Below are 25242 nucleotides of genomic sequence, written 5' to 3' on the forward strand. Positions count from 1 at the left end.
AGGATGTGGAAGAGAAGAGCCCTACCACTGACATATAGTAGCTATTTGATCATAAGCAAATTATTTAACCCCTTCTTGCCCTCAGGCAACTCTTAGTAAGTACTGACCCAAAAGATACCAGCAGAATCAAAGGTTCAAGCCAATGATGATGGTGGTGGTGATGGTAGTGGTGAAGGAAATAAAAACAACAGTTTATCCAAGATGCTTTCTAAAGTAAATTTCTTTCTCTACTTTGTCATTCTCTTGATGTCACCTGGAGGCCAAATACAAGTGAGTAAATTGAGATAGACAAGCCACCACCAAAGGAAGTTAAGAGTCATGAGACTGAGCATGAGACATGAGCAAAGGAGTGAAGAATATCTCAAGGCATCAGAGCAATTTCCCAGGCACTACCCTCCCTTGGGCAGCCCAGGCAAATTAAGAAACTATGGTTGGTTCCTGAGATGTGACATGTGAGAGTTAATGGGTGGAGAAGACTTTATAAGGTGAGCCTTATAAGAAGGAAGTAGGGGTCTTTGGCGTGCTGTGAATGTTGCTGACTAGACCCCCGTGGTGGAGTGTAGCAAGGAAGACCACCAATGGCAGCCACAGATTAGCTAGCTAAGTACCTACTTTTCCCTCCCCTTCTTCCTCCTCCTACTACTTTTGGTTTAATAAAGTTGTTAAGCTATAACCAGCCTTGTAATTTTTCATTCTTAGAATGCCAAAGAAATGGAAGATTATGATTTAATTTCATTAGTCTTGCTTGCCCTTTAGGGTAAAAGTTGTAAAAATTGAACACATTTTCTCCCTCCCCCAAAAATATGATACCAATAAAAATAATAAACAAAACTTAATCTATTCTTATAATGTAATTATATAATAAGATCCTTTAAGTTTGAGATTTCTAGCTTTGTTTTTCTCAAGAACGCTCACTTAGAATAATAATGATAACTATAAATTAGGAAAATCTTCTTTCCTCCCTAGGAACTATACTAGCTCTACAAGTAGGCAAGAATTTGAGAACCACTCTAGGGCACTACCTGCCTTAACTTATCTTCCCTATCAGATTACAATTACATTGTGCTCCCTTCCTGTTGGACCTAGAATTCACATTATTAAAATCATTTACTTGAAAAACATGAATCATATAACCATGGAAAATTTTTCTAAAAAATAAAAAATATTTAAAAAATTAAAAATAAATTTAAAAATCATTTGCTTGGACTCAAAGATGGGTACATTGTCTTTGGAAGGCTATTGTGGAAAATGCATTTGTTATCTCTGACCAGACAGAGGCTGAGTAAAACTTCTCTTACTAGTACATTACCACTGATTGATTTCTCAAATTAGATAGCTGACATATTGAAAATAAAATTTTACCCAGAGATGGCCCAACTCTGAGACAACTCTTAAAAGAAGTCATCAAATGGAGGTAATTTTGGCAGGACAAAAGACATTTTAATGGCTGCAGACTTATAATGTTCTATTCATCATCTCCAGAAAATCAAAAGACATTTAAAAGTCTCTCTCAAAGAAAAACCACCAGAACGCATCTCCCACCATTTGTTGCAAAGTTAGGAGACTTATGGGTATGGAACAATGCTAATAAGGTCAAACTTTTTGAATTTGTTGGTTAGTTTTTTACTGAACTCATTTTTCACCCTTTTTTAAATTCTTCATCATAAAGAAGGGCTCCAGAGGAAGGATGGATAGAAAGTCTATATTGGGAAATAAATATAGATGATATAAAAACAAAAGAGATCAATTTGGGGGGGGTGGGATCGTTTTGTTTTTTAAGATTTCCAGGAGAAATGGCCTATGATGCTATCAGGGAGTTTGAGTCATTAGAAAGTAAGCTTCTTGAGGTCAAAGTCTAGTTTTGGCTTTACTTTATATCTCCGATCTTCTGTACAGTGCATGGTACACAACAGAGGTTTATTGGTTGGTTGACTGATGGCTCAGGTAGGATGAACCAAATTTGCACTTGATTATCATGGCTCATAGAATATCTTGATGTTTCTTCCCCCTTCTTTCCCACATTTCCATTTCCCCACCTCCACCTCAAACACACAAAATGGTTATGGAAAGATTCCTACTTGACTCGAAACGATCCTCCTTTTTTGAACTGAGCTTTTCTGGGTTTCATATTTTGCTGATTTTGATCGGGTATCTAGAATGGAGGCAGAGATATTTATTGTGAAAATTGTCAGAGATTATGTGAGAAAATAAATCTATTCAAGAACCAAATATTTTATTTCAAGAAGTCCTGGGGGGCAGAGCCAAGATGGAGGAGTGAACCAGAGCTGATCCGTGTCACCACGAGAATCCTCTCTGACCAAGGTTAAAATATCGCCACAAAACAAATACAGGAGTGAAAGAACCAACAAGGAGACAGAGTGAAACAACTTTCAAGAAAAGAAAAAACCCAATGGTGATGAAATAGATGATGAAGTTTGAGTTTTGAACTTACCATAAGTTTTCTGTGTTGTGGTGATACAAACATCAGGATACAGAACCTGGTGCATCTGGGAGGGGAAAGTGATAAATCATTAAGGATTCCAACTTGAATATAAAATCTAACCTAATTCCTTGCCATCAATTTCTCATGTCAAAAAGAAAGTCTCAGGCTTGGTCTCCTTTTCTCTATCTACACATTCCCCATTGGTGATATCATTAACTCCTGTGAATTGAGTTATTATCTCTCTTAAGATGATTCTCAGATCTACCGATACAATTCAAAGTTTCTCTCCTGAGCTCTTGTCTTATATTATCAACTTCTCCCTGGACATTTGAATTGGATATCCCATAAAGATTCTCAAATTTAATTTGTACAAAACAGAACTCATTATCTTTTCCCAAAAATCTACCTTCTTCTAGTCTTGGCTATTTCTGTAAGGATGCTACCATTAACAACCATCAATGAAATCTTCCCTTTTTTCAGTATGAGGAGAGGAGTTTGGGAAGTGGGAGAAAGAGAAAATCTATTTTCATTCATTGAAAAAATAAGATTTAATTTTTGAAATGGTTCTAATCCCACCTTCTTCAAAAGGACTTTCTACTTCTTTCCAGATATTATTTCCTTCCCTTCTGAAATTATCTTTCATCTGTTTTTGTATATATCGTGTTTGAATCTAGTTATTTATATATGTCTCCCTCATTACAATGGATACAAAGACTATTTTTGCCTTTCTTTTCCTAAAGTCTTCTACAATGCTTGGTAAACAGTAATAAATGTGTATTGACCATATGACATTGAGTTCAACTTTCTATACATTTGACTCCTACTATATAAAATAAGAATCATGATTCTGGGGCACTTAGTTCTCAAAATCCAATCTTCTTCCTGAGACTAGATTAGTTAATTCAGGAAAATGGGCCGATTGTTTTAGAAATTTTCCCCCAATATCCACTCTCACTGGCAGATTGGGTATCCAGAGGATGGTTACTCTCTCTCTTTGAGGGGTCTATGGGTAGCCCTGAAGGGTTGGGGAGGTTGTATCTCTAGTACTTTAACTCTAGAGATCCTACTTTCATGTTTCCTGTTTTGTTAACCCTTATTTTGGGGAAATCTCTTTTCCCTGTGAAAAAGAATAAACTGAAGGCTTAGGAATGATAAAAAAAAAAAAAAGATTAATAGACAATTGAAAACCCAGGGTAAATTAGGAGATATCAAGAAAATACTTAGGTTCTCTTGATGCATTCAAGTCACCTGGCCCAGAAAAACCACATCCTAGAGCACAAAAAGAATAGTGTAATACAATTATTTAGCCATGTAAGTGGCCTTTGAAAGACTATGGAGAGCAGTAGGAGATAGTCCAGTACTGGAACTATGAAAAAATTTCTCCAGTTTTCAAAATAGGGAAGCAACTGAAATTTTTCCAAACTCTTCATCCTGGACTTCATTGCAATTTCTCTCAAAATTCCATAGCATACTCTTAAAGAAATGTTTTGCAAATATTTAGAAAAGGAAGCAAAAATCACTAAGACCTCCCCAAAGAAGGTAATGTCAGACTAAGCTCATTTCTTTTTTAAATAGGTTTAGCAAACTAGTAGATCAAGAGAATGTAATAGACAAAGTCGATCTAGATTTCAGCAAAGTACAAAATGGAATGATGTGTGGTATAAGATAGCAGATTTAAGTAGAATTAAAACTGGTTATATTAGAAGATCTAAAGGGTAGGTATTAGTGGTTCAATATCAACCTGTCCTGAGCCCTTTTATGTTCAACATTTTTATCATTTACATAAAGGCATAAATGGTGGAATTGCCAAATCTGGGATCACCACAAAGCTCAGAGGACATCAAACATGGAGGGTGATGATAAGGATTTAACAAGATCTCAAAAAGGGTAGGATGATTGGACAAATCAAAATGATAAATATAAAGTATATTTGGATTCAGAAAATCAACTTCACAAGTACAAGAATGAGGGAGATGTGGCTTTGCAATAGTTCAGGTGAAAGAATCTTATCAATTTTAATGGACTGTGAAATCAAGATGAAGTGGCAATAAGAAGAGAACCCCCCCCCAAAGCTAATGCTATTGTACCCTGCATTGGCCAGAATGCTCTGGTCAGATCACAGATGTATTGTGTTCAATTCAGGGCATCCCATTTAGCCATGATATTGCTGAAATTGAGGGTGCATGTATAAAAAGACCTTAGAGTGGTGAAGGATGATTTGAGATCATTCCTAAGGACATGTTTAGTCTGGAGAAGAGAAGATATAGGAAGGACAACTTTACAGCTATCTTCAGGTGTCTGAAGAGCAGTCGTGTAGAACAAGGATCTAGTGGGAAAATGGTTCTAGAGGGGAAAACGGGAAGAATCAGGGCAAGTTACAAAGAGAAAGATTTTGATTTGATGTAAAGAAAGATTTCTAAACAATTTAGAGTTGTCCAAAAAATGTAATGGGTTGCCTTGGAAGACAGTAGATTCTTACTCACTACAGATGTTTCAGCAAAAGGCTAGATGGCCAGATGTTTAGAATTCAATTCACTGCAATTCAAGAGACATTTATTAAATGTCTACCATATGTCAAGCACTGTGCTGGACTCCAGGGATATGAAAACAAAAATGAGATAATAACTGTCCCTAAGGGCCTTACATTTTACTGACATTTACACTTAACACTTACATGAAAGAGATTTCATATTAAGTGATTCTTGTTCAAGAGCAAGTGAGATTTCTTTGATCTCTAAGATTCTGCAATTTGGTATTGGCAATAGAAAAGTGGTGGTATCTGAAGAGGACACCGAAATAAGAGTCTAGGAACAAAATAAAAGGTCAGCAAAACTGATTAAAAAGGACAGTGAACAGATCAAATCTTTGTTCGTAGAGTTCGATGCCATTTGCCATGCTCAACAAAGTCCTATAACCACCTTAAACCCAAGTACAGAGATTATTTCTATCTATTTAATATCTCCAAAGGGCCACTATTGTGGGAGGATCTGTATTACCTCCACTCCCTCTAAAATAGAGGGAACTGGGAGGTGTTCAACATCCAACTTAGAAAAAAAAGTATTTCAACTAATCAGAAAATTCAATTGACCTGAAATGGTCATTCTACATTGTGGTTAATTGAAATATTACTGTAGTATTACACACTTGACAAAAGAGGCAATGGATTCAGAGTGAAGATTAAGGCAATTTTTGGACGTGGCCAGTGAGGGTATTTATTTTGCTTTCCTCTATATATTTGTAATAAGCATTTTGTTTTTCTTTCTTGGGGGAAATGATAAAGAAGGTGTGAAAAAATAAAATTAATTTTAAAAAATATCATTACAAATAGACTGCATAGTTCATGTCCTGAAGAAATCTAGTTGGAGCAGGCAGTGCATATAGGCATGGAACATTCATATTTTTTATCTACCAAATGAGGGGATTAGACTAGAAGACCTCTAAAGAATCTTTCAGTTCAAATTCCTGTAGTCTCTAAAGAATTCTTTTACTGAGCAATAACATAAATGTTTTTATTAGAAATGCTTAACTGAGTCTGAAGTAAAAATATTCTTGAACCTTGGGTAAATCACTTAACCTCTAAGGGCTTCCATTTTTCTGCACATACATTTGGGAAAATAATCTCCTCTTTCTACCTATCTCCAAAGGGCACTGAGAGGCAAAATAAGATATTGAGCCTGAAGTCTTTCTGAGCTTCTTCCAAGTAGCAGAGTGCTATGTAATTATACTCTTTGCCATTTCTTCTTGAGAAATAAGACTGAAAGACAGCAAAGGGGAACAGGAGGGAATGAAGAAGCCCTAGTACTAGAGCAGCAGAGATGTGTGAAGCTGGGTCCTATGTGGGGTTTGGAATATCTTAAACTCAGAAGATGCTATGATCATGAAGAATCCCTCCCTCATTTACTTCAGCCCCAGCTCTAACCTAGAGGAATTGCCAGTAAAGATTCCTATGAATGGTTTTTAATTTAATTCCTATGAATGGTTATTAATGGTTCCATGATATAAAAAGAAAACATTGCTACTGTTCCATTTTGCATTCTTGATTTGTCATCTGTTATTACATTCATGCCCCATGGGCTGGGTTTTAGTCTGTTTTCCCATATTTATAGCACTTTATCTTCCATTGCTATATGAATCATCTTCAATTTGTTCTCAGTACCACTTGCCAATATATTACTAAAGGGGCAAAAGAGAAACAAATGGTGGATGTGACCAGGCTGCAGTACACGACAAATAGAGGACTATGAAGAAGATGTGAATAGAGGATGTCATTAAAGAAATGTATAACAGAAAAAGTTGAATTGGTCACATGTCAAGAGTAAGGAATGGTCAACCTATATGATTCCACTGGTATTCTCAGAATGGACACAGACAAGAGAGGAAGGGGGGAGGGTGAAACATTTATGAAATGCATACTACGCGCTAGGAATACAAATGCAAACAAGATAATTCCTACCTTCAAAGATTTTGCATTCTAATCAAGAAAGATGATGTGAAAAGAAAAGCTGGAAAACTAGGATGTGTAGAGGGTAAGATACCCATTCTGGGGGCAAGGTGGCTGGCAAAGAGGTGAAGTCTGGAGAGTGAGCTGAGTCAAGAGTAATATCAAGAGAAAGTGAAGAAGGTTCTTAGAAAGTTGGTTGGATCCCTGGGGGTGAATTTATGGGAATATATAGACCAAAATCATACAGGATGGACAGACATTGGTGGAAACATTCACATTAATGAAATTCCAGACCCATTTGAGAATGTAAGTAAGCCAATTTATCAAGTTCTTACTGCCTTTTGATCTTGGCTCCAGAATGTTTGCAATCTTGCCTCTCAACTTTAGATAACATCAGAAGTTAGTTAGCAGACCTTCCATTCAATTCCTAAGACATTATTAGTGTGTGATCTCATTCAAGGATTCCTCTTGGGCTGACACTAAATCATGAATAATCAGCTGGCTTAGAATTTGGTTTTAACTAGTTGGGAATTCAGCTTAAACTGAGACCTTTTTATAGACCTTGCACTTATCCAGTGTATTGTGAGAAGGTCATGTCAAATCTCTCATTAGTGTTAAATTATACTGCAGTGAAAGAGATGCACATATTTGGTTGGCCTGTGTAAGAATCTGTGTTGCTTCGTTATGCATATTTGCTGCAAGGGTTGTGTGTGTGTGTGTGTGTGTGTGTGTGTGTGTGTGTGTGTGTGTGTGTGTTTCAATAGGTGAGAGATGTGCGAGGGAGAGAAAAGAAATGTTTATTAATTAAAAAAAGATATTTAACACAAAAAATTATGCTGTTCTTCCTTGTACACTGAATTTGTTTTCCCTTCAAAGGAAAATATTAAATAAATCAGTGTTGGTGATCAAGTTGATCCTATTTTATCAACAGGTTTTCTTCTTTCACAAACTTGCAAAGTAGTTGCTTTGTTAATTTTTAAATGATTTTAGCCAAATCTGGAAGAAAATTGACTAATTAGCATCTGTTTTATCACCCTTTAAAGGTAGCACTTGGATTAAATGAGTTGGCCAGAGTGACCTTTTCCGTACCTTTGCCTGTGTTTGCTCCACTTTACAAGGTCCCATTGCTGACCAGGTCCAAATTTATCATAGGACTGAGAACCAGAGGGGAATCTAAAGGTCATTTAGATTAATCCATTCATTTTGCAAAAGAGAAAACAGGCTTAGACACAGAGACAGAAGTGACTTACTCAAGGCCATACAATCACTAAGTCTGGCAGCTGGGATTCATACCTCTAATTCCAACTCCAGTAGGCTATGATGATCTGCTTCTTCAAAGGCCTCCTCCTAGAAACTTCAAACTGTTTTATTACCCTCACTCATTCCTCCTATTTAGGCTCTAAATATCAGTAGCTAATGGTTGCTCACCATTCTCCATTCCTAACCCCTTCTCATAGAAATTTACTCAGTGGCCCCAATCCTTCTGATCAACTGAGCACTTCCTCCAAAATTCTGCCAGCATTCTTGGCCTTTAATTATTGAAATACTCTAGCTCAGGGGTCAGCAACCTTTTTGGCCGTGAGAGCCACAAACGCCACATTTTTTAAAATGTAATTTTGTGAGAGCCGTACAGTGCTCACAGTGCCGCTCCTGTAACAGCGCCTGAAAAAAAAATGGACTTTATGGCTCTTGCAGAAAGAGCCATGCATTGCTGACCCCTCCTCTAGCTCCTGAAATCACACCATGAAGCCTTCCTTGACTAACTCTAAGATTTGATCATTTGATTCCATTTGTCCCTACGTAAACATGAAATTCCATGATTCATGATTTGTCCCTCACCAGAGTTTCACCAAAAAAAAATTTTTAAACTTTTGTGACTTCTTTACCATGTGAATATTTGCTCAAAACTTTGCTTACTGTTTAACATTTATTTATTTATTTTAATTCTGCTCTATTTTGCCTGAATTTCTCTTATCTGCCTTTGCTGATAACTGTTTAAGGGACTATCTATCTAACTTGCTTTGTACAGGACCCAGCCTTCTGCTAGTGTTCTCTGCCACCCCTCTGCCCCAGAAAATATTATTTATTTACATATGTTTGCATTTATTCATCTGTGTATATGTTATAACCATTCCGCCACCTGCCACCCCCAACAAAATGTAAGGTCTTTGAGGAGAAATGTTTTTTGAAGTTTTGTTCCTGTATTCCCAGCACCTATTTCCATGCCTGGCACAAAATAGTGCTTTAAAAAAAATACGTAATGAAATGAATTAAAATATCTAAGACTACAAATACTTTCTGCTGATGGTGAAGTTTCCAGATGGCTGATCTTTTGTTGTTGTTTTAGCTGCAGAAAATATGGCGGCAAAGACTGAGAAAAAAAAGCCTTGGGGTGTGCTGAATAAAATTATTCAACAACTGCCAATAGTTTGGATGGGACCACTGCTATGTCTGAGATGAACCTTTGGAAGATTCGCAAGAGGCCATGAATAAGAATCACACAGGAACAGGATCACACATCCATCCAAGCATTAAAGTATGAATGGAAAAGAAAGAAGGACAAAGAAAGTAAGGAACATATCTAAAAAGACAGGTACTGATTTCTAAAGCTGGTTGGGTTTGGTTGGCTTGTTGGATCGGATTTGGTTTTTTGTTTTCATTTTTGCTTTTTATCATCTCAAATAATAATAAAAGCAATAAGGCGTAAGGAGTAGGTTTCAAAATCAGAAAGACCTGGGTTCAAAATTCAACCCCTGACACATATTGGCCATGAGACCTTGGACAAGTCACCTAACCTCAGTGCCCTAGGCACCTCTCTAAGACTAAAAGTTACAAAGAAATACTGTTCCTTATTAGTAGAGCAAGTTTTCTCACCCTTATACAAAATAAAATTATAGATTTGATTCCTACCCATTCTGAACGACTATAAAGTAATAAATACTTCCAATAAACTTTTCAAGTAATTTAATTATTTAAGTGATTTAAATAATATTTTATTATTTAAGAATAACAAAGAATAATATTTATTATACTTCTAGGTTCTGTCCAATAAACGAAGAATGGCGAAATGTTTTACTTACCACCCGGTGGTTAACATGCATTGAATCTTTAAAGAAACGTGTAATATCCGGACAGGTTCCTGGAAGACAAATGAAAGAAAAAGAAGGCTGGCACTAAACCCAGTGTTCCCTTAGAGCTCCTCATGATTCCCCTGAAGGATTCTGCCAACAAGCATTATATAGCATTTGCTCTGTTTTAGGGTATAATCATTAGAAGGTAAGATTAGTTTGTAGGAAAAGATGTTACAGAAAAAAAAAATACTTCTGAGAGTGATGAATATTTTTATGTCTGAAACTCTTGTGTGACCCTTAATAAGCCAAGAAGAGAAAAATTCTAATAGGAGATCCCATGTTATATAATTTTAAAAAATAAAATTTGATTGATGTATTTTGGTTTTGTCACTCACATTTTCCAATGTATCTCTCCTTCATCCTCTTCCCAGAAAGCCATTCCCCCCAAAATTAATAAAAAGTAAAGTGAAAAAAAGTCCAGCAAAACTAACTAAAGTATTAAAAAGTATGTTGTTATATACGCTGTTCTGTAATGAACCAACTCTTGATTTACTATATTTATTCAGTAAGAAAAAAAAAGGATTAAGTGTACTTTTCTTCCATCTCCTTCAAGAGACTTTTCCTGATTCCCTGAGTTGTTAATTCTATCCTTCGCATACACTCCACTCCCAAATAATTATCCTGTATTTATTTTGGATGTTGTATGTAACCCAGAGCTCAGGCTCACTTGCCTAAGTCTCTTTTCTTTGGTAGAGATTGATTACTTGATACTCCTTGCCTACATGCGGGGCAAAGTTGGCAAGCCTTTGGATGAGAACTCTCAGTATTTCTAGAATTGGAAGCTGGAATGTGGTTCCATATTCTCTTCAACTGCCATGTAGAGGATCCAGTTCCTCAGTCATGCCCCAGCCTCAGATCACCATGCTAGAGAGACTGGAGAATTCAGCCACAGGTGAGATCTGAGGCTCTTTCTCCCTTATGGCTAAAGTCTGATTTCTTGCTCCCAATGGGAGAACTCATTCACTCTGTATTTTCTGGTATATTCTAACCTGTATAACTTCTTTGATTTCTTTTGTTATTGGTTTGGATAAATCTTTTTTCAAACCCCTATCTTCTGCCTTGGAATTGATATTAAGCGTCAGTTCCAAGACAGAAGAGTAGTAAGGGCAAGGTAATTGGAGTTAAATGACTTGCCCTGGGATACACAGCTAAGAATTATCAGAGGACAAATTTGAACCCAGGACTTCTTGCCTCCAGGCTTGGCTCACTATGCACTGAGTCACCTAGCCTTCCCAAATGACTTTATTTTTATTTTTTATTCACTATGTGTCTTTTGTAACTCAGATTTGGTGGGAAGGGAGTCAACTTTTAAATATATAGCTCAAAGCTCTCCTTCCCTACTAAAGAGAGAAAGATCAGGAATAACTTGAACCTATGAATTAATTTTCCTAGACTAATAATATTTAGGGGGAAAGACAGATATTCTAGCTCAGTACTCTCTGCCTCTGAGGAGAGGAGAGTGGCCAGCCTCAAGCCACCAAGTTTCTGCTACGCCCTGCCTGGCAAGAATCAGAGAAGACTTGGAGCTATCTAGTCACACATATTTCTCTGTGAACCACAATCTAAACAGATCCATGTGGATACCCAGAACCTACATGAACCTCACACACACACACACACACACACACACACACACACACACACACACATACACACACTGCAGGCATTTTACTTTTCTGTGTACAGGTTATTTCCCATAGTCAAATACAAACTCTTTGATGGCAGAGGACTTGTTTCGTTTTCTATTTCCCAAGGCTTAGCATGGTGTCTGGTACATAGTAGGCATTTAAGAAAAGCTTGTTATGGATTGCATGAAAGCCTTGGTATAACGCACATCAAAATATTGACCTCCCGGGGAGGGAAGAAGAAAATCTGAATCCTAAAATGTTAGAAAACAGTCGTCAAAAGTTGTGTCTACGTGTAACTGAAAATATATGTACATATGTGTGCTTATTAAGTTGAATTGAGTTGAATTCTCTTCCCAAAAGGGACAGAAACCTGATAATACAAAGCAGGGTGAAGGAGGGACTCTGGTGAGTGCAAACTCATCAGGTGATAGCCCAAATTATACAGAGAAACATTTTTTCTAGGTATCCTCAACCAAAATGAAGTAAAAAAACTTACAGCAATTATACAAATGATTCAAGGGAAAAAACCACATTTCTACATGACTCAGGTAAGAGCAAGCTCCAGCTTTTAATCTGGCCAGTTTGCTGTACTACTACTTCCTTGTGCAATGAATCTAAATTCCCATTCTTCCAAGGGTTAGAAGACTCCCAAATCCCAAAGCACTGGCAGATGTTTTAACTAGCTAGTCGTCTTGCAACAAAACAACATGGCTAGAAACAGAGTAGTACAACCCCCAAAGCAACCACCTCTCCCCTGAGCTCCAGATCCAAATCTTCAACCACCTATAGGACATCTTTACCTGGATGTCCCCTGGGCACTTAAAATATTACACATTCACTCTTGAACTAACTCATCTTCCCCCTAAAATTATTCCTTTAGGACTTCTCTAATTCTGTCTCCATTCACCCACCACCCATGTCCATAACCTTCAGAGTGGTTGGTTCTCTTAAATTCTTTCCTGCCCTTTAGTTTCCATATCTAATCAGATGCCAAATCCTGTGACTACACATCTATTAATGTCTCTTGCATCCATCCCTTCCTCTGTTTCCACTGCTACCATATGTATCACTACCCACTTAGCCTATTTACATTAGCTTCCTACCTTTTAAAAGGTCTTCTTCCTTTGACTCTTTCTCCATGCCCAAGCCATCCTTAAATCATTGTCAGAATCATTTTTTTCTTTTACATACTCCTTTCCTTCTCCAACCTCTGTGCCTCTGTTCTGGCTTGTCTCCTGGATCTGGAATGCTCTGCCCCCTCACTCGAGGTCTTAAGTTTCCCATGCTTTCTCCAAGACTTAGCTCAAATCCTATACATTTTGTATGAGAACTTTTTTCCCGCTTTCCTTCCCCTCCCCTGCCACAACTAATGTCTTTCACTATCAGATTATCTACCTTTATCTGCTTTGTATATATTTGTATATACCTAGTTATTTACAAGTTGTCACCCTCAGAATAATAACTAGGGATTTTTAGTACTTTAATTTTGGAACAGTGCTTCATATGTATGATTTGGTACCTTTGATCCTAACAAAAGCCCTGGGAAGTAGAAGTTATAATTATCCCCATTTTTCAGATGAAGAAATTAAGTGTGAGAGAGGTTTAATGAATTGCCCAGAGTCACACAGCTATGAAGTATCTGAGGCAAGAGAATCTATCCACTGCAATGTGAAGGGTGGGAAAGAGGGAGAGAATTTGGAACTCAAAGTGTTATTTAAAAAATGAATGTTAAAAAATTGTAATTGGGTGCAACCAAAATTAGAAGGGAAGCAAAATTGGGGAAGCTTTTCTATAACAAAAAACCTCCGACAAAGGCCTCATTTCTCAAATTTGTAAGGAGCTAAGTCAATTACAAAATTACCAAAAAATCAAGCCATTCCTCAACTGACAAATGGTCAAGGGACATGAATAGGCAGCTTTCAGATAAATCAAAACTATCAGTAAGCACATGAAAAATTGTTCAAAATCTCTCATAATTAGAGAAATGCAAATCAAGACAATGCTGATGTACTACCTCACACCTAGCAGATTGGCCAATATGACAGTAAAGGAAAATAATAAATGTTGGAGGGGTTGTGGCAAAAATCGGGACACTAATACATTGTTGGTGGAGTTGTGAATTAATCCAGCCATTCTGGAAAGCAGTATGGAATTATGCGCAAAAGGCTTTTAAAAAATGCATATCCTTTGATCCAGCCATACCACTGCTAGGTTTGTACCCCAAAGTGATCATAAGGAAAAATACTTGTACAAAAATATTCATAGCCACACTCTTTGTGGTGGCAAAAAAAACTGGAAAATGAGGGAGTGTCCCTCAATTGAGGAATGGCTGAACAAATTGTGGCATATGATGGTGATGGAAATTCTGGAGGCTTTCCATATGAACTGAGAGAATCTCAATGAACTGATGCAGAGTGAAATGAGCAGAACCAGAACAGAAAGTGAAACATTGTGGAACAATCCAATGTAATGATTTTTGCTACTAGTAGCAATGCAACAAATCAGGACACTCCTGAAGATCTTAAGGGAAAGAATGCTATCCACAGTAAGAGAAAGAATTGTAGGAGAAGAAATGCAAAAGCAAAACATATCACATCACTTATCACATGAATATATGGGTATGTGATTTGGGGTTTAGGCTTTAAAAAATCAATCTATAGCAAAAATGAATAATATGGAAATAGGTATCATGTGATAACATTTGTACAACCCATTGGAATTGCTAGTTGGTTCTGAGATGGGGAGGAAGGAAGGGAAAGAAAGAAAATGAAACATGTAAACATGGAAAAATATTTAAAAATTAAAATTAAAAAATATTGTAATTGGGGGAAAATAAAATATGTTTAAAATAAACAGAAAAAGTCTACCACTATGAAAAAATATATTATCTCTAATTTATCCTGTATACTGCTTTTTCATACATACATAATTATCTGCATGTTGTCACAGTTGAACTGTGAGAGCAGGGATTGTCTTCTGTCCATCTTTCTATCCCCATCATTTAGCATTAATACATAGTAGGTGCTTAATAAATGCTTGTTGACTGATTAAATCAAGAGGCCCAGGTCCAAATTCTGATTCAGACACTTAATTGTTGTGTGGCCTTAAACAAATCTCTTTACCTCAATAATGTTCATCTATAAAAAGTAGATTATGATGCATTCCCTAGATCACCAGATTTTTTTTAAGAAAGTGTTTTGAGACACTAAAGAAGGAGGCATGGTCTATTATACAACATTAGGGGCAATGATTTTATTCAAATTCAATCTTGAGAAGAATATAGAATAGGGAAAGCTAGGTGGCTCAGCGGATTGAGAGCCAGGCCTAGAGATGTGAGGTCTTGGGTTCAAATCTGATCTCAGACACTTCCTAGCTATGTGACCTTGGGCAAGTCACTTAACCTCAATTGCCTAGCCCTTACTGCCTTGGAACCAATACTTAATATCAATTCTAATATGGAAAGTAAGGGTTTTCTAAAAAGAAAAGAAAAGAAAAGAAAAGAAAAGAAAAGAAAAGAAAAGAAAAGAAAAAAGAAAAAAAGATTAAATAAAAGAACATAGGGAGTTTATTATGTCTGGATCCTTTCATATAACAAATTTAGTCATTTCTCCAAAAGAGTTAGTAAAAGACAGAGATGATGAAGATAATAATAACCGGCATATTTTATAGCACTTTAAAGTTTTGTAAGCACTTTATAAGTATTATCTCATTTGATTTTCCCATCAACCCTTGGAGAACGGGTGCTATTATTATTCTCATTTTATAGAGCACACTAAGGCAGGTTAAGTAACTTTCCCATGGCGACATAATTAGTAAAGTACCTAAAGTTAGATTTGAACTCAGGTCTTTGATTCCTGGTCTAGCATTCTATCCATCACACCACCTAGCTGCCTAACAGATTGGTATTTTCCTTCAAAAAATTCACCTTCCAAAATAAAGCCTCAATGTTGTCTTTCTGAAAAATATCCTTGTTCCAGTTTTCTTTTCATTAAGAGCATTTAATATGGATACAATTTACTGGCATTTCTCTACCTCCCTGCTTCCACTACCCAGTCCAAGAACAAGAATAAGATTGATTGACACCATTCATGAAAATAGAAGGTATCTCCTACATCATAAAGATGGCACTATTCCAGATTTTCAATGAGGCTTTGATCTTATGGTTACTTCCTTCACAAGTTCTGATTGGGAGCCATCCACTTCTCATGCTATGTGATTCCTAATCTTGTCTTTTCAAATATTATCCAACCAACACCCTACAGTCCTTTACCTGATTCATTTTTATTTTTTATTTTTTTTTACCACTACCACCACCAAAAAGCTCGTGTGTATGTGTGTGTGTGTGTGTGTGTGTGTGTGTGTGTATGTGTGGAGAGAGAGAGAGAGAGAGAGAGAGAGAGAGAGAGAGAGAGAGAGAGAGAGAGAGAGAGAGAGCTTTGCCTCTTTCTTTGATCTCTTTGGAATGTAAGCCTAATAGTAGTACTTCTGAGCCAAAGGAACACACAGTTCAGTAATTCTTGAAGAATAGTTGTAAACTGGGGGCAGTGGGGTAGCTCAATGAATTGAGAGCCAGGCCTAGAGATGGGAGGTCCTAGGTTCAAATCTGGCCTCAGACACTTCCTAGCTATGTGACCCAGCAAGTCACTTAACCCCCATTGCCTACCCTTACCATTCTTCTGCCTTGGAGCCAATACACAGTATTGGCTCCAAGACAGAAGGTAAGGGTTTTAATAAAAATAAATAAATGAATGAATGAATAAATAAACAAACAAAACAAATAAATAAATAGATGAATGAATGATTGAATGATTGAATGAATGAATGAATAAACAAACAAACAAACAAATAAATGAATGAATGAATGAATGAATGAAAGAATAGTTGTAAATCACTTTCCAGAAAGGCTAGTGCAGTTTAGAGTTCCACTGGCAATGTATTAATGTGCTTCTTTTCTCTCAACCCCTTCAACATTTGTCATTTTCCTTTTCTATCATATTTGCTAGTTTGAAGGGTATGAGGTTAGAACTAAAAAGATGTTTTAGCTGCATTTCTCTAATTTTTACTCATTTGAAAATTTTTTTCATATACCTGATAGCTTGAACTTTCTTTGTTAGAAAACTCATGTTTGTATCCTTTGACCATTTATTAATTGGGAAATGGATCTTATTCTTATAAATTTGAATCAATTCCTTATGCATCTTGAAAATGACACTCTTTGAGAACATTGTACACAGTAATAGAAATATTTCACTGTGATCAACTGTGCATGACTTAGCTGTTCTCAGAAATACCATGATCTAAGACAATTCCAAAGGACTTATGATGAAAAATGCTATTCACCTCCAGAGAAAGAACAGATGGAGTCTGAATGCTGATCAAAACAAACTTTTTTTTTACTTTATTTTTCTTGGGGGGGGGGGGTTATCTGTGTTTTCTTTTACAAAATAACAAAGAGAGAAATATGCTTTGCATGATTGTGAAATATCAGATTGTTTGCTTTCTCAGTGATGTGATAAGGGAGGGAATATGGAATTCAAAAATTTTTAAACGAATGTTAAAATTGTTTTTTACAAGCAATTGAAAAAATGTTTTAAAAATGAGAAAAATTAAAAAGGCATTAATCTTAGAAAAGAAGCGAGAAAAAAGAGGGGGAAGTGAGACATAGAGAAACTTACAGATTATGCTAATTTGTTACAAGGGTTTTTAAATTTGTTTTTAATGGAGGGGACTTAAGGTGTAGAGGATAGCAATAATGATGAAAAATGCTATAAAATTATTTTTAATGCACAGGAGGGAACAGAATTTCAGAAGGAAATACAGATAAGCAAGAGAATTTTTTAGATTTATGTCAAATTTATTATATACATATACATTTTAAAAAGTAATCAATAGGGTTTCTTATATGCGGAGATGGCTAGAAAATGAGGTTAAAGCTTGGATTCAAGCAGGATACCGTAAAAGCTCACTTATTGGGGCAGCTGTGTAGTTCAGTGGAGTGAGAGTCAGGCCTAGAGACAGGAGGTCCTAGGTTCAAACCCAGCCTCAGCCACTTCCCAGCTGTGTGACCCTGGGCAAGTCACTTGACCCCCATTGACCACCCTTATCGATCTTCCACCTATGAGACAATACACCGAAATACAAGGGTTTAAAAAAAAATTAAAAAAAAAAAAGCTCACTTATTGGAACGGAGCAGCCTAGGAAAGGACGAGGGGCACAATCCAACTGGCTCATTGGGATGAAGGTCAAAGGAAAGCTTATATGGTCTGGAGATGCTCCAAAAGTGGATTGAAGACTTTGATCCTGGCAAGATGAGTTGAAAAATCATCTTTTCAGAGCCTTGGGTAGTTCCAGGGGCTGAGTCTAAGTTTCCAGTGGATAGTAAGTAGGGATGAAGGCCAGAGTGGAAGCAGTATGGTCTGGAGATAGTTTCATAAGAGCAATTTGATTGAAGATGCTTCATTATTTTTGAACACTTCTAGTTTCACACTTTGACATACAGCAATTTTAAGATCTAGTTCTAAGTTCAGTTTCTTTCAATAGTTTTAATGATTCTTATGACTGAAAAAGATAGTCCCCCCAAAAATATGCCAGATGGAAGAAGTACATCCTTGATTGTGCTTACTCAATCATGATTACTCTTATTTCAATCCCATCCACCAGTTACATAAAGGTTTTTCTTAAAAGTAGACTAGAAAATTTCTATCTTCTCTGATATCATTCGATTGTTCTTGCAAACCTATTTGGTAGTTGTGGCATCTTTGTATTTTAACATTACATTGAAAATACACTGAAACTATTTAAAAGATTTTTAAACAGGTTAGAAATTTTAGTTTTCTAAATGTGCAAGTATAAGAGGCTTTAGAGGTTACACACAAATTATTCCTGCAACAAGATCACTTAAGGATGGAAAATATTTTCAAAACATCCGTTTTCAAAAAGTACTCTTTGAAGAATGGTTTTCTTTTGTTTTTTGTTGTTTTTTAAATTAAAACCCTTACCTTCCATCTTGAAGTCAATGCTGCATATTGGCTCCAAGGCAGAAGAGGGGTAAGGACTAGGCAATGGGGGGTCAAGTGACTTGCCCAGGGTCACACAGCTGAGAAGTGTCTGAGGTCAAATTTGAACCCAGGACCTCCCATATCTCTAGGTCTGGCTCTCAATCCACTGAGCTACCCAGGTGCCTCCAAAGAATGTTTTTTTTTTTTAAGGAGCTACTTTCTCATTCATTTAAAAAGTCACTTTTACCTTTAAAGGACACATTGTATGTGGTGTGTATGTATGTGTGTGTATGTGTGTATTTTAATGTCTATTAGGTAGAATAGTCACTTGTATTCACAGAAAAGGTCAGCAAATTTGGGACACTTGTTTTTTTATAAAAGAAAAATGCACAATTCATCATGTAGTTTGGCAACTCTTTTGAAGGAATCTATTAAAGTTACTTGACCAGTTTGTGAAGGTTAGTTTTGTTAAAAACCAAATAATGTAATCCATTGTGTGGAACATCCCACGCCTTGGCACACTTTTGGGAGAACATGGACAAGAGAAGCAAATGATGGCCATGAATAGATGGGTTGTGATATGGATCACTGGAAAGAACTTCTAACTCTACAAATCTCAGATCCATTTCAGTGAACTCCATAAATCTACTTAATCCAGGGACATAAATATAATCTGTGATACGTTGCAATATGCTAAAAGTGAAAGAATGAGCAAAGGCTTCACTCTTGAATCCTGTGTTATGGGATGTCCACTCTGCCCTCAGGAACTTTGTGTGTTCTATGTGGTATATGTCCAACTGGCATGCAGTCCCAATGAAAGTATGTTAAATATTAGCATCTCTTTATCAGGAAGGGGGGCAGTTTGGTTTTTCCTTTTCTCTTTGGAAGGAAGAACTAAAGGATCAAGAAGCAGAAGTCACCTGGATGGGGAAACTGGAGACTATGGAGCTGTAAGGAATAGAAGAGTTGGGGAGGGAGGACATAAACTGGCACCAGAATCACCGGCCAGCCAGTTAAGAGTGAAGCCAGGCTACTTCCATAAGAACTCAGAGCCTTATTTGCATCCGCTTAAGGAACAATCTGTGTGAACAGAATTTTTTGGTTTCCCCATCTGCTACTGCTGCTGTTGCTGCTGCTTCTCACTGAAGCTGCTGCTAGTAGGACCTGGTAAATGTGTCCCCTTCTCTGCCTTTTCCCCTTCCTCTGCCTCTTTGTTCTATAATGAACTGGTTTCACCCTGAGAGGGAGAATGTCCTGCTTTCTTTAAACTTTATTTGCTGTGTGTACTTTTATAACTTTTTCTCTAGATAAAGAAAACCTGGCTTTTATTCTATTTTGAATAAATGTTTGCTCTATAAAAGTAGATCAGGTAAAGACAAAAGTAAACTTCTGAACCAGTAGCTCAAGATTTAACCTATTGAAATGTTCTCTCTCTCTCACTCACTCTCTCTCTCTTTCTCTCTCTCTCTCCTCTTTTCTCTCCTTTCTCTTCCTCTCTCTTCTCTCTCTCCCCCTCCCTCCCTCTTTTCTCTTTCCCTCTCTTCTCTCTCCCTCTCCCTCTTTTCTCTCTTTTCTCTTCTCTCCCTCCCTCTCTCCTCTTTCTCTTCTCTCTCCCTCTCTTCTCTTTTCTCTTCTCTCCCTCCCTCTCTCCTCTTTCTCTTCTCTCTCCCTCTCTTCTCTTTTCTCTCTCCTTCTCTCTTCTCTCTCTCACTCATCTCTCTCCCTCTCTCCTCTCTCCCTCTTCCTCTCCTTTCTCCCTTTCTCTTCTTCCCCTCTTTCCTACCTACCCTTTCCTTATCCTCTCCTCTGTGTCCCTCTCCTCTTTCTCCCTCCCCCTCTTCCTTACACAGTAGATCCTAAAAAACATTTATATTTCCATCACTCTCTAACCCTTCTTACTCTAAATCCAATGATCCAGGTCAGATTCTCTGCACATTGAAATAGAAAGCCATCCAATGAATGGTTAAATGTTGCAAGAAGACATTCAAGTTCAAGGTAACTGTTTCTAAATTCCCTGTGGAGACTAGACATAGGGAACATGCTATTACTTCAAAGGGATCTGGCAGGCAACATCCTAAATTAAGTGAGGGTAAGTAAGAGCCAAAGGCAGACCCAAGAACTTTCTTCAAAGCCTCAGACCACTTTTCTGCTCTTTTAAATATACCCCATGCCTTGAAGAAATAAATGCAAAGCCGGGGACCCAAGCCCAAGGAAAACCTCTGTCATTCTAACTTCCAAGTGGATAGGGGGAATCAATCCTGGCCATTCCTCCTGTCATGTGAGGTTTTCATATTAAGATGCCCACAGTAACAGATGATGTCTTGTGACCTTAATAACAGGTCTGACTGCCAGTGTTCCCCTGTGTCCGGTCTCAGTGGGAAATTTAGAAACAGTTGCCTTTCACTTAAATATTTTCTTGCAACATTTAACTGCTCATTAGATGGCTTTTGATCTCCAATGAGGTACATAGAACAAGAAATCGGTGCTGCATGGCTCCAGGCAAGGTTTCCTCTGGGCAAATTTGGCTACAGCAATCAAAGTTGAAATTTTCACAGCCCAAGTCCAAAACACTAATTATTCCACCTCAGTTAATCAGAGAACAGTGAACTCGAGGGATGACACAATTGTTCTATTTCCTATCTTTTTTCTAAAGTTATATGCCTGTATGTTTACTCCCATCAGGGCAAAGCATTCAAAAGAATTCAAATCCAGGCAATCCTAACACAAGGTTTTCCAAAAATCTTGCTGCAATTTTAAGCTATTAAGCGCCCTGAATATAACAAAATTTTTGTGCAACATTTAAAATTTACAGAGCACTTTGCCTACAACAACTTTGGTGTAAGGCAAGTAACCAGGGTAGTATTATTCCCATTTGACAGATTTGGAAACTAAGGCTCAAATAAGCTAATAAGACAACATTTACATAGCTCTTTCTATGTAATGTGAATACACTGTGGGAAAAGCTCCAGACATAAGAGGACTGAACTTGGAGTCTTAGAACATGAGTTCAGATACAAGGTTTTCCTTTGTCTTCCTAGGTCTGTGATGGCAAACCACTGACACGTGTAGCCATTTTTGATGACTCACAGGCTCATGGGGGCACATATCGTGCTGCATGCCGAGGATGAAACATTTGCTATAGTGTAGATGACAATTCTACCTATATTAATTTACCTATTTTGGCTTATTAAATAAAGTTATATATTACAATTATATATTTTTGTTATTTAAACTATAAACATCGTGAAATTATGGTTTTTTCTCGAAGTGACACACCACCCGAGTTATGCATGGTTTTTTGGCGAATTTTGACACACCAAGCTCAAAAGGTTGCCCATCACTGTCCTACGTGCCTCTGCCAGCTTGGAAGTCAGCTTGGAAAACCTGGAGTTTGTGGGAACCCACAGGGTTCTTCTGAACTACCACGGTCACTAGCAGAGATGGAAAGGTCAAGGCAGGACAAGGAACAATAAGCCAAATCTGTCCCATTAATACCTATATTCTTGGCACCTGGAATGCTGCTCAGTCCAGATTTTACCTGTCAATAGTTGGAGGCAAGACAGGCACGTCTTAAGCAAATCTGTAGATGAGTGAAGACTTTGGGTGCCTTCGAATACACTCTCCTACCACTTCCACAGGCCCTAATAATTTAGAATGAGTCTGAATAGTGTGCAAAAGTCATGCTTGTGGTGGAGCCACAAAAGTGTGTACTTGTGGGAGAGTGGGGAGGGATATGCCTTCACACTGAGGGAAAAAAGCTGGGAGTCTTTTTCAATATTACATTCTGGGAATATTCTCCTTGGAAACTGAAAGAGTTCTGAGCAGTGTTTTAACTTTGGGACAGGAAATCCAGTCCCTGGAAGTAGGAAGTGCCTCCAGCTAGCTCAGAACTTGGAAAAGGAAAGGATTTGTGGGGTGTGACTGGAGGGGCTGATCTGGACAAATGAGTGAAAAAAGAAGCCAGCTCACCCCTCCACTTTTACTGTGCTGGCCCCAGTTAGACAATAAATGTGATGTGCTCATGGACCCATTTCAGCCCAAGCTCAGAGAAGCCTGGAAACAATCCCCTTTGCTTGCCCCTACCCCATTCCATCTGTGCCTGCCTTTCCTCTACACCTCTAAGCGCTCCAACCTTCAGTAGAAACTAGACATTAAGTGGCAGTGGCAGATTTTGAACTCCCATCCTGACTCTAAATCCAGTGCTCTTTCTAATGTACTACACATAACAGTATTTAGAGCTGAAAGGAATCTTGAAGATCTAGCCCAACTCCCATAAAGCTGTGTGTGTAAAATGGGGACAAAATTTGCTCTACCTACCTCACAGGATTTTGAACGTTCACAGGAAAGTGCTTTGCAAACCTTAAAGCCAAAGGAATGAGAATGTTGCCAAATTATCAAGAACAAACTCAGCCTCAAAGAAAAGCTATAGGAGGACTGATATGGGTATAAGAAAAATCTGTTCCTTTGCAGAGAAGAGGAGGGTCCATGGGAGAGGACAAAACTTTTTTGATGTGATGTTCAACTTTACTGATTTGTTTTCCTCTTTAAAAAATAGTACTTTGTTAGAAAGGTGGCAGGGTGATGTAGTGGAAAATCCAGGCGATATAAAAATAAAAGGTGTCCATTAAAATTTAATTCTTCAAAGCCATATGAATTCCCACCCATAATAAACTGAGTCTTGAACAGCTGGAGAAACTTATCCAGGGTCACAAAGCCAATAAATAGCAGAGTTGGGGCTTGAATCCCTCCCCATCTTTCTGATCCCTCCTCCTGAATACATTTTTATCTCAAATCTTTTGGAAATGCCTTAAAACTCCTCTGATAACAGCAAAAACCAACACTGACTACCCCATAAGCCACAGACTTGTGTCACACTCTTGGTCTTTTGACTTGCCCTAGTATAATATAAATGGGTTGTCCTTCAAAAGTTCATCTGGGGGGGGGGGCAGCTGGGTAGCTCAGTGGATTGAGAGCCAGGCCTAGATACAGGAGGTCCTAGGTTCAAATCTGACCTCAGACATTTCCCAGCTGTGTGACCCTGGGCAAGTCACTTGACCCCCATTGCCTACCCTTACCACTCTTCTGCCCTGGAGCTAATACACAGTATTGACTCCAAGACGGAAGGTAAGGGTTTAAAAAAAAAAAAGTTCATCTGGAAATTGGGTTTGGGGCAATTTTTTTTTCTTTTTGAAACTGAGAAAGCATTTCCCCTTAGAAATAACTTTTGGTAATGGTTCAATTTCCAGAATATAGCTGAAATACATGGCACTAGATTAAGGTCCCTGTAGGTTTCAGGCACTCCTGTTTCACAAGGCTTTTATTTCATTCTTTGTGTGCTTGTATCCTCAGTACCCAGCCCAGTGCCTAGAACCAGGAAAGGCATTTAATAAATGCTCACGATTAGTTAACTTGAAGTATATTTGAGGAGACAGCTAGGTGTTACTTTGTTTTAGTTTATGAAAAAATGTTTGACACTGACTCCATTCTTTGAGTATCCTCCATGTCTAGCCTTGCTATTTCTAAGGTATGTATACACATACACACAAATACATACACACAGAGCGAGCCCTCATTTGAAGGAGGAACTAGATAAGCTCTAAAATCCCTCTGAGTTCTAAATTTATGCTTCTCTGATCCCCAGACCCTATGAGGATGGCCAGGAGTCCCTCTGAAGTTACATTTTGGAACATTTACACGCATGAAGCCTTTCCTGATCCAACCAATAGCTAGTGTCCTCTGTTCCAAGCTAAATTACATTCATTTTGTATATATTTTAAGTACAGGTTGTCTCTCTTGTTAGAATGTAAGCCCCTTGAAGGCAAAGGGATTGTCCCATTCCTTCGTTTGCCTTTGGTTATTCTATGCCCAGTACTGGAATATACTATGATTTTTTTATATCATTTTGTGTAATTGTGCAAAGGCTGTAAATAGTGTTGTGATTGCCCCTAAGCATAGAGCAATTGTTAAGATTATTTGGTTATTTTCTAGTATAGGATAAAATCGAATTAAGAGAAAAATACCTGCTACTTGAATGAAGTAGGGTAGATATGGGGGTTGGCCCTTCTATTGCTGAAGGAAATCATGGATGAAGGCCAAATTGGGCTAATTTTCTGGTTGCAGCAGTGATTAAGCCAAGGAGAGCAAGTGTATCTGTGTTAGTGGAGAAGATGTGTTGTAGATCTCATGAATTATTATTTAGTATGAGTCATGCTATTGTAAGTATGAATGCAATATCACCAACACAGTTGTATAGGATTGCTTGGAGGGCTGCAGTGTTAGCGTCTGTACGTCCGTACCATTATCCAATTAATATGAAGGATATAATACCTACACTTTCTCATCCAATAAATAATTGGAAGAAATTGTTGGTGAATACTAGAATAATTATTGTGAGGAGGAAGGTAATGAGGTATTTGAAGAATCAGAAAATATTAGGGTCTAAGTATATGTATCATAAGGAAAATTCTAGGATAGATCAGGTTATGAATTAGATAATAGGGATAAAAATAATAGAGAAAAAATATAATTTAAAACTCACTGAAATGTCAAATGTACGAGCTGAGAATCAATGTCAATTGGTGATAATTGATTCTTGGCCAAA

The 25242-nt window shown here is 37.5% G+C and overlaps 1 protein-coding gene across 1 annotated transcript in view; it reads right to left on the minus strand.

Annotated features, from left to right (window-relative positions):
- Positions 1–2060: 2060 nt before the first annotated feature.
- C6H4orf51 (chromosome 6 C4orf51 homolog) overlaps positions 2061–25242 on the minus strand; it is a 37275-nt gene continuing 14093 nt past the window's right edge. The window contains exons 3-5 of the mRNA XM_044681701.1: positions 9965–10023; positions 2453–2507; positions 2061–2152 (exon numbers count right to left, since the gene is read on the minus strand). Of these exons, the coding sequence (XP_044537636.1) occupies positions 2061–2152; positions 2453–2507; positions 9965–10023 (206 nt within the window). The remainder of the gene's footprint in view (positions 2153–2452; positions 2508–9964; positions 10024–25242) is intronic.

This window comes from Gracilinanus agilis, chromosome 6 (assembly GCF_016433145.1).
Source record: "Gracilinanus agilis isolate LMUSP501 chromosome 6, AgileGrace, whole genome shotgun sequence".
NCBI lineage: Eukaryota > Metazoa > Chordata > Mammalia > Didelphimorphia > Didelphidae > Gracilinanus > Gracilinanus agilis.